Below are 10,668 nucleotides of genomic sequence, written 5' to 3' on the forward strand. Positions count from 1 at the left end.
GAACAGTCCAGGAGCAGACCTCACTCAGCAGTGAAAACCAATCAGGCATAAAACATGTTTTGGATTTTGGTTTGCTTTTTTGTGGTTTTTTTTTTTTTGGTAAGGGTTAATTTTGTTACCATTTATCTCCCTATTTCCCAGGCTCTTCAGGTGTGCAAAGAAACTGCCTGGAAGTGCCAAAGGAAGGGTTCAGCTGTACCACCTGAATGTCTTAGACTTGATATTTTATATGTGTTTAATTGTCACATTATACTCACGTAATAAAATTGTCTTTTAAATATAGTATTTGTGGAATAGTTATCCATTTGGAATGGCATAAATCCTTCATCCCCATTTTTTGCTGTGTCAAGCAATGTAAACTATACTGCCTGGCAATTTTCTTCTCTTTATTTTTTTTCCAATCAAAGCTGTATTTTACTAACATAAAAATGTGGTGAAAAACATATTCCCTTCATCCTGCCAGACCAAATTTGTCCTCTGACTTCAGACCTCATGTGCTGAGTTTCATTTTATGGCAATTCTTTTATGGGCTAGTTATAAATCTTTGTGAATGGAGTGTTTATAATGAAAATACTACCAGGCCAGGAAATATTGGCCACACTGAAGACCGGCAGAATTACAACAGCCACAAGATTGAACAGTACTGAACAATCAGCCTCCAGTAGTATCCCATTTTCAAAGTCAGTATACTATCTCCACATTATACACTTTTTATCAATTTAAGTAATATTTTCCCTTCATTTCACTTTAGATACTTTAATATGGAATTAGGAATTCATTGCTTCACTCCATCTCTGTACTATCAGTAGAATTGAATGAGACTTGTATAGGGTTTTGTGGAATAGTGTATCCAAGGGGAAGTGTCAACACGATTTGAAATGCAATAAATATTTAACAGTGACATATTCCATATCATCAAAGTGATATGCAATGTATAAATTTGCATTTTGTGTTGCATTTTTCAGTAAGATACTTTCTGCTAAATCAGTAACAGAGTTAGGGTTTGATATTTTAAGAACTTACCTGATAAGATCTGTCTTTTGACTGGGCATTTAGTTTGGCCGTAATGAAAACACAACATAAACATTTCGAAGAAGGGAAAAGTGAACACTGAGCTAACAAACTGGTAAACCAAGATGATGACACTGCCTACATAATTACCAGCTTTAAATTATTCTGGTAGATGTAATTCACAAGGATGTGAAAGAAAATTATGCTCAAAGTCTTGTTTCTGCACAGAGATCAACAATCAGTTGACTCTCCTAATGACTTCATCCTCTACACAGGAGTCAAAAGCAAAGGCAGGCAGAAAAGGGGTGGAGCCCTACCTACTAAACACAGCAGAAAATCATCATTTAATACGAAGTAACTGAATCCACACAGTTTTACTTCTTTCACATTTGTTTCTTTATTCACTGTCGTCTTCCTGCTTTTCAGTTATTCCAGAAGCAGGGTAGTTTTTCCTGAGTATTTGCTTTTGTTGGCTTGTTATGTCCCCATGACACAAAGTAAACGCTGAAATAATTTTCGTGATGGAGTTTTCCTTATCTGTTTTTTCTTCCCCTCACTTTAGCCCTTCCAATATGCACTTACAATCAGAGCATTGTTTTCTTCTTATTTCTTGCATTTTGCCATCACCTTATCATTTTTATCCAATCAAACGTTCCTTGAAATGACAGAAATTGTCACTTGCAAGAATTTCTCCGCTACCTTTTTCTTTCCTTAGTATTACCAACAGGAAATGTCTTAGATTTTGTGAAGTTTTTGTTTAAAAAGCTCATTGAGTTTTGAGCTTGAATGGGAAAGTGAAACTACACATATTCTGTATAAAAATGTTTAGTCTCTGTTTACTTTCATGACAAATGAAATAAATTTACTTGGCACAGGCAAAAGGTACAAGAACAGAGTTCATATTCTCGTAATAAACCTCGATTTTACAACTTTGTGGAAATGTTTTATATTAGGTTTTCTATTAGTTTGTGGTTGACCGAGTCTGTGATTGAAAGGATAAATTAGGCCAGGGATGCTAACCACTTTGTACAAAGTACTCAGCCTTTTCAGGTAGCTTTGTTAGGGCACTCATTCAAGATTTTTTTTTGCTGTTAATTGACTGGCTGATATTTTTAACACATTTCAGTATTAAACTGCCCACCTTTCCTCTCAAAAGCTTTTCTTCAAGGTTCTGCTGCCTGTATCTTCTAGAATAAAACAAAATCTTTGACCATGGGCACTTCTCTAACACATACAAATTATATCATCTACACAATGGTTCAGAGAAAACTACAGCTGTTGTAACAGTGCAAGTCAAGAAGAATAGCTGTTCTTTAACTGATTTAAAACAAAGTAGAGGGAAGCTTCTTTCACAAGCAAAATGGCTGAAAAGAACATATTGCATTCTATTACAGAATAGTTTGAGTTTCAAGATGGGTCTGCTCAGTGCAGACTGCTAGCATAGATCAGGGTTCTCTCATAAATACTTTAAAAGTGATAAACAAAAAATTGAAAGTGTCACTGCAGAAAATTTCACTTCTGTGGAATCCATGGAACCAAATTCAGAAACCCTTCTTTCTGCGAGTTTTCGTCTGGAAAATTATGTTTGTTTTGAAGGAAAGTTGGACCTTAGCCTAATTTTGTATCATGTGAGTACACAATTGCACCTCCTTCAACTGTGTTGGCATAGTTAAGGAGCCAGACTCAGAGCAGAGGGAAAGAAGAGGCTGCTTTAGTACTGCAACATTAGCACAAGTGTAAAAAGCTGCAAATATGAAATCAATTAATCTCTGTAAGGTCCACAGCAGTCAGCATATGGAAGACAACATAAGAAAGCTAAATTCAAGCTTACTGTATTTATCTGCACATTGGCTCAGAGTACAAAGCTACAATAATTGTTACTCCAGTCAGACAGTTTCTTTTACATAATCTCCCTGTAGTTCAGGCACGCAGGTATACAATTATATACAGCAAATAGAAGAGCACAACTTGAAGAGATGTAATATGTAAAATAGATCTGTTTTCCCAAATATGTGCCATATTTTGGCTGCAGGAATGTGGGCAGAAAGGAAAAGTACTATTGATTAATGTGAGACATGCTTTCAGTCTCCTAGGTGGATATGTCAGGTAGTAGGTGTATATATGTTTCCTCCTTTTATAAACACACAGAAGCATATAAAGCTGTTACTCTGAATAAAAAGATTCATTAGTAGGGAAAAAAAATACTAATGGAAAACAAGTAAAAGTGGAGAGCAAAATAAACCTATTCAACTTTGAGAAAGATGTGGTCGATGTTCTGATATTTCTACCACAAGAGCTACATCAGCTTGTGACAGCCTATGTAGGTACTACACAGGTTAAGTGCATTAGGAGAGCAAATATTTAAAACTACTATCTGGAAAAACACAACAGCAATTAAGCTGACCTGGCCTTCAGTCAATACATTAGCTTTAATTACGTGTTTCAAGATACTGCTTTTAAATACTTGCCCTTTTAGGTAGTGGTACAGATCAAATAATGCTCATTTTTCCTGTGCATAATATTTAGAAGCAATTCACATTGTTTGCAGGTATTGAAACAATTTTTCTGTATTTCAAAATATTGATATGTTGATGTACTCTTCATAAAACACCAGCATTCTTGTGCCAAAAGTGGAATGTTGAAAACTTTTTTCTTACGACTCAAAAATTTGACATATTGTAAATTCCCTGGTTTTAAACTCCCAGTCCTGCAATCTTTTCTGCATACATATGTAAAGCTTCTTTACTAGACAAGAACTTGATGGCAATGCCAAAACCTTTTAAGTTAAATAATAGTCTCCCAGTTCTGGGAACTGCCAGGGTAACAAGAATATTCAACCCAGATACTTCCTAATCTTGATGCTGTAGAGAGAAAAAACAAATACTAATTTCATTTCAAATTCTAAGGAAAATTAAAACATTTTTTCAATTAAAAATGAAAAGGAAATGCTTTAAAATGGGCCGAGAGCTGACATTCACTCTCTTGTTATATTTCCTATGTATTTTATCCTCAATTTAAATTTTTTTTAGTCAAAAGTATTTCTAATAAATAACCATTTTTTTTACAAATCTGTCTAAAAAATAAGGCTTCCTGATATTTTTTCTCCCTTCAGAAAGATAAATATTTAATGACATGAAATCCAACATTATTTTAGAATATAAAAAGAGCCCAGCTATGCTCCCTGGAGTTTTAATTCCAACTGTAGTTAAATTCAAGGGAAAATCTGTATTTCTTTATTTGGAACTGAAACAATCCCACAGTTTCACTTTCAATAAGTATATGGAAATCAATGCGCTGTAATGTATTTATGCTATTTTTCAGTTTCCATCTGCTTCCTTCCATTGCATCTTTTTGTGAGTGACAGCTTAATAATTGCTGTACCAATTAATGCTCTTCCAGGCCAACTGCATCATTACTGCAAAATAAATGTTTTGCTTTGTAGCAGTTTGTCCTGCTATGAAACTTTGCTTTAGTTATTCCAATCATTTAACAGCAGAAAAGGAAAAGCTGCTTTGTCATCAGTAGCTCAATAGAAGACACTGTATACTCAATACAGAGAGTTGGCAGAATTTTAACCAGTATCAGTTTATAAATAGGATAGCAGCAATCATTTATTTTCTGCCTTAAATGACAGTATCCTTTTTGATGCAATAATAGCCACTAAACTGATTTGAGATTGAAGTAGGTTGGTTTTTTGAGGAACATTTACTTTATCCAGAATAAAATGTGGAGACTCTTTCTTTGCAACAAAAACTCTTAGCAGATAAAGAGCTCCATCTGAAATAAGCAGTCATAATAATTTAGGTTTTTTCAGTAAGAGTTTTGTTTTCCCTAGTGGGCTTTCAATGCATAGCTACAGTGTCTTTACCATTTCGTGCTGTGTCTTAACAAAAATGCTTCAAAGGATATCAGAGGTTGAAGCACTTGAGACAGACTTCCCCACCCAAACCATATCCTCATTGCAATCCTTGGGCCTCCTCTGGTATAAATAGGAGCTGTTGCCACTGTTGGAAAAGTCCTAAGAGAACATAAATCTAGATTAAAGGCTGGTACATGTTTTGTGAACTTTTCTGGCTGAAGGGCTGCTTTTATATTGTCCGGTGAGAATTGTGTGAGGTAACAACATAGAACTAATTCCTTCTTACTAACATTTCATTCCTGAAACATCTGTTAGCTAATTGGGTTTTTTCCACCTCCTTGCACTATCCTTTGTGCAAAGATAAAATCTCATCATCTCTGTTTCACTGGTTTCCAGACTGTTCTGTTTATTATGAACAACAGAATTTTCCAATTAATATTTCTAAAAAGAAAAGATTGCTTTACAATGGAACAAGTGATTCACTTTATTTGGTCTTATCTTGCACTGATTGATTCATAGAAATTTCTTCTGAGCAACCATGGTTTTCTATAACATTTATAGAAACATCTATAGCAATCACAGAACTCTTGTCCTTATGAAGTCTCAGAGCACTCCCAAGTACAAAACACAATACTAGCAAAGATATCCAATTGTCTTTTATTTAATGACTTCAATTTTGTGCTCATAATCTTGGAAATGGAAACGTCAAATTTTATTTTCAAAAATAAATTTATTATTATTACCTAGAAAAATAAAACTGCATTAGAAGTACATCCTTTGTTTGTAAAGTCTTCTGTTTAGAGGTTAAGAAATCCCAGATGAAAGCTTGCTGTGCAGCTGCAAAAGTCTGTTTCTTTATTTTACCTAATGACAATCTCATATGAGGTAATTAAAGGCCTGCAACAGAAGCTGAAACACAAGAGTCTCTGGTTCTATTAATTTTTAATCATTGTACTGCAGAAATATAAATTTACATTAGATCTTGTATTAGAAAAGTTTAGTCACAGGGTTTCAAAACTGATCCTGCATCAGAGATTTGAGTAGTCCGGTGGTGATCACATTTCTCTGCCCTTGATTGCACATTGTTCACAGGTCATCATTTGCCAAACAAACAGGCACTTATTGTTCATTGTCATCATTTGCCAAACAAACAGGCACTAAAGGCCAGCCTGCAGAAAAACTTCGCCATCCTTTACTCTTGGCTGCTTGTTCCTGCTTCTTGGCTTTGCCAGTACAGTGATTTGTAGGTCTCTTGCAAACCAGATGACCAAAGCACTTCAGACTACAAAGCAGACTTTCAGTCGCAATGGCACAACTGGGGGACAGTGAACAGCAGTGTCGGCAGAGAGGAAAAAGAGAATATTTTCAGCTGATTTTTTACAGAAAGTGTAATGTCAAACCTTACCCACAGGCAGAGAGGAATTTTAACATAGGACTTGTACACCAGAGATGAGTGATCTAACCAAAGAACATCAGATGAGAGAGTCCCCTGAATTCTTGTATTGGAAAAGAAAAGCATGACCTTTATTTCATTTAGAAAAGGAAAAGGTTTGGCACCTGCCTTCTGGTTAATAATTTGAATTCTGAATCTGAAACACAGAAAAATGTCTCCCCAGCAGTAAGGGAGCTTTTAAAACTTATCCCTGGATCTCTTTTTTTTTTCTTTTCATTTAGCTGAGTACTGCAAGTTTTCTCTCAGAAGTTGTGATCGATCTACTTATATGTACATCAGTCACTGCTGTTACTAGGAAACCATTGGGTTTTTCCTCTAAAGAATTGTTATAAATAAGCACCATGCCATGAAATAAGATCCCTGTGTATACTGCCTCTGCTTCCAACATAATTAAGATCAGGAAAAATCTAATTTTAGTGTAATTTGCTGGGTTACATTAAATTATCTTGATGGATCATTCGTACCTAATTGCTTTGGACTACAGCTTCATTGCATTCTATAATTCTGAGAGTAAATTTAAATAAAGGATAAAGTAGGCTGAATAATACTTCTGTTTCCAAGGTCCTGTCCTAGAACAGAATAAAAACCCCAAAACATTTCCTATGTAAGCTACAGGAAAAAAAACCTCCGTGGTTCTACTAGTGTCTTCAGGTCATGAGCTGTGTGTTACTCAAATTCATCTTATGCTGACTTCAGAAGAACTATAGAGAAGAGTTAGTTTCATATTCTTGAAAACAGCTGTGGTATCTAAGAGCTGCAAAATCCACAAACAGGATTCTTCTTCTCTCTTAACCTTTTAAGGCCCAAATATGACTGAAGGAGGAAGCTTAGAAAGCTGTGGATCTTTAATTCTTTACTGCAAAAGCTTTCCCTGTATTTTTAGTTTCAAAATCCTTACCGCTGACACAAAGTGTAACTTTGGAGACACTGCAGTACCTAAGACTGCATAAGGCCTGATCAGCTGTATGAGTATTAAAATAATACTTAGTAGGAATGCAAATAAAATAATCTCTTAGAATTTCCAGTATGTGATATAACGACTTATAAGAAAAAGATGAAAAAGACTCTAAATTTTGGAAATTTGCTACTTAGAAGTCTTAAGCCAGTTTGGAACCATTGGAATATTTCATTATTTTGCCTCCATTGTTTTTTATTCATTTATTGAAATATATTCACATAGTTAACATTGCTTCTTTTAAAATATAAGCTGAAAGCAAACATATTGCATGGATCGCTTATTTCCTAAACTCACAAATTCTCTATTGCCCATAGCTTTGTCATTTCATTTGAACTAATGTCCTTCTTTCTTTTTGTTATTATTTTCATAGATTGATGTCATACTGTTCAGCTTGAGCCTCAGCCAAGTGTTGTAGACCTTTTGGCTCTGTTGAGTGTGTCTATATGTTTTGGGTCTGTCCTTCTCTCTTCTCTTTCACTGCATATCCTAGCAGTCAGGAAAGAAGAAGTCACATATTTTCATTAACCCCTTCGGTTACAGAATGGCTAAAATCAGCCCTGTTGTGAGATTTAGCAGCTACAAATTTTCTTTTAAAGAATGGTAAGGGATGTGCTAGTTTTTGAGGCACACAGACAGGAAAGAAAAGACCTGAATTTAATTTCCTTTTTAACCCAAATAGGTTCAGATTCATCTTTTGCATTCCAAGAGACTGCCTTAATTCCTTAGCTAGAAATTAGTTTAGTAGGGGCACTCTTCATCACTGAATTAAAGCTACACTATTCTACAAAAGTGAATTTGAAATTAATGATATGAGATACAGCACATGACATGAATAGGCCTGAATTTATGGAACTCCCTTAGTTGGTAAGTGTCTTTACTCCTGCTCATTGTCACAGGGTATGTATGTTTTACATTTTTTGGATAAAATACATTAAGAGAATGGAGGAAAATGATACTTTGACATACTTTTTTATCTTTATTCATAATAAAGAGACAAATTTTACATAGGGAATCACATGGCTGGTTTAACAGTTCCTTATGCCCCTAAAATACATATGATTATAGCTTCTAGGTAAAAAGAAAACAGAATCTTACATCCTTAGAAGGAAAAATGCCAGATTTGGAATTCAAAATTTAAACCTACAATCATGCAGCTTTGTATGTTAATGTTTGCATTTAATTAAAAAAATCAAACTGACAGTAGGTGTGATGCAAATCCCAAATAAAAATAAAAAAATTATCAAAGGTCTTACTTAATATCATGGTCAAAAGTTAGTCAAAGCAATAAAGCCTTTAAGGCTGTTCTCAAACATGACTGGTGCTTTTCCTTTATAGCTCAGACCTCTCACTCCCCATACACTTTAATTCAGTTTGATGCAAAAGCTTCTTGAATCAGAAAACATTTAAACCTCTCATCTCAGTCATGTTTTGATAGCCAATGTGAATTTGACCAGTGAGTGAGTAGTAAAAATACACATAAAAATTCATCCTGTTTGTTTGTGCTGTGAAAGGGATTTTTATGACCATTAACATGCCACTGGAAATTCAGTCTCTAGTTTTATTGTCTCCAGTGTCACTAAGATGTACTTTTTATTCTATTTTCCATTTAGTTGGTTTTTTTCCTCTCTTGGTCCCAATATTGCTCTGATAGATTTGTGTTCAGGGGAATCATGATCTTTTTTTCATGAGAAAGTCAGTAGCATGCTATAGCCAAACTTTTTCAAATACAAGTTAAGACAAAGTTTTCCCAAATCAGGGGAACATCGTTCTTGGTTCCAGTACTTCTGGGCCAGTCTAGAAAGCTGCTAGCTGTTTTGAAACATTTCAGTGTGAGCTGAAATTTCTGTAGTTGAAGAAAAATATGATTTTGCATTCCTACAGATAGTGCATGTATTATAGACATTTTTAAAAGCATTATGCAAAATCATTTTAAGTCCAGGCTTCAATATACATTTCAAAAAAAAAAAAGATAACTTGTGTTGCATGAAAATATGCACTTTGGAAATTTACTTTTTGTTACTAATTAAGTCTGAATTTCAGAAGGGAATTCTGAGGTAGACAAATTATCAGGTTACAGAATTGGTTCATAGGAATCACCTGAGTTTCATCAAAGGCTTTCCACACATTTTCCTGTCTGTGAGCAAACAAGCCATGGTTATATGAGATTCACAAGCCTATCTCAAAAAGCATCTGACACATCCTCCTCCCAACCACTATTCTGATATGTGCATCATATTCCCAACTCCAGTTCATTTTGAAATGACGATGGTGCTGTGTTTCACTGAATCATAGAGTCATAGAATTTAAGGGTTGGAATGGACCTTACAGATCATCTAGTCCCAACCTTCCCTTACCATGGGCAGGGACACCTCCTCACTAGATCAGGTTGCACAAGGCCACAAGTTTGTTTACCTGACAAACTGGCATCCTGTTCAAAAGCCAAGGCCACAAGTTCGTTTTCCTGACAAACTGGCATCCTGTTCAAAAGACATGAAGCAGCATTTGTAGGACTAATCCCTTCGAAACTACTGGTGTTACTCAAGCTGTTACTCAAATTACTCAAGTACTGGTGTTACTTCAGGTAAAAAAGAGGTGCATTAATTATCTGTCAGCTCTAACTAACATAACCAAGATTTACTGAGTAGAAAATATAGAGATATGATACTCTGAAATTAAAAAAAAAAAATCTGGCCCTAAAGCATGCTTGAATTGGATCTGGGACCTTCTGCCGTCTCTGGGAATCTTTCATCCGCTTGTGCCTTCAGCCACAGGAAATACCAGAAGGGCCCAACGTAGCATGTCTGTTCTCCAGGTGCCCTGGCACCATGGGGCACTAAGAAGTCAGTCGAACTAAGTGGTGAAAGGCTTCAAAGCCCAGTTACATCATCTGCGTTCATGTGTCCCCACTCCAGGTCACGGCCTCAGCTCAGCAAAGGTGTCCCGTGCGCAGACGTTTCCCAGCTACCCGTCGGAGCAGGGCGAGGAGCACCAGCAGTCCCTCTCGCTGGCCAGCAGCTACACCTTCAGCTATGGTTCTGGGCTGGTGCAATGACAGCCAGGGGCGGCCGGCCGAGACAGACATTGAGCCTGGAGCCTGCCGCCAGGGCCGGGGAGCCACTGGCCCCCTCCACACCCACCATTTGCCATGAAACTGATGCCTACCAGCGCCAGCTGGGTCACCGCCGATGCGGAAACCTGGAGAGGCGGCTTCCCTGAAGCAGAGGCTAAGTCTTTATTTATTTATTTTGCCGTTCCTTTTGTCAATATGTTCAGAAAGGAGGGGGTTGGGGGGGATGGTGGGAGGGAAGAAAGGGGACACATTCGTGTTGTGAGAAAGTGGTGGAAACAAATGAAACTGTGTTGGTTGGTGTGAAGGTTTCTGCATGA

At 36.3% G+C, this 10,668-nt stretch overlaps 1 protein-coding gene across 1 annotated transcript in view; it reads left to right on the forward strand.

Moving 5' to 3' along the window:
* Window positions 1-10,333, forward strand: part of LOC103797807 (docking protein 6) — a 94,802-nt gene extending 84,469 nt beyond the window's left edge. Inside the window, exon 5 of the mRNA XM_009070039.1 lies at window positions 10,194-10,333. Coding sequence (XP_009068287.1) covers window positions 10,194-10,333 — 140 coding nt within the window. The remainder of the gene's footprint in view (window positions 1-10,193) is intronic.
* Window positions 10,334-10,668: the final 335 nt, after the last annotated feature.

Source organism: Acanthisitta chloris, unplaced genomic scaffold (assembly GCF_000695815.1).
Source record: "Acanthisitta chloris isolate BGI_N310 unplaced genomic scaffold, ASM69581v1 scaffold1772, whole genome shotgun sequence".
NCBI lineage: Eukaryota > Metazoa > Chordata > Aves > Passeriformes > Acanthisittidae > Acanthisitta > Acanthisitta chloris.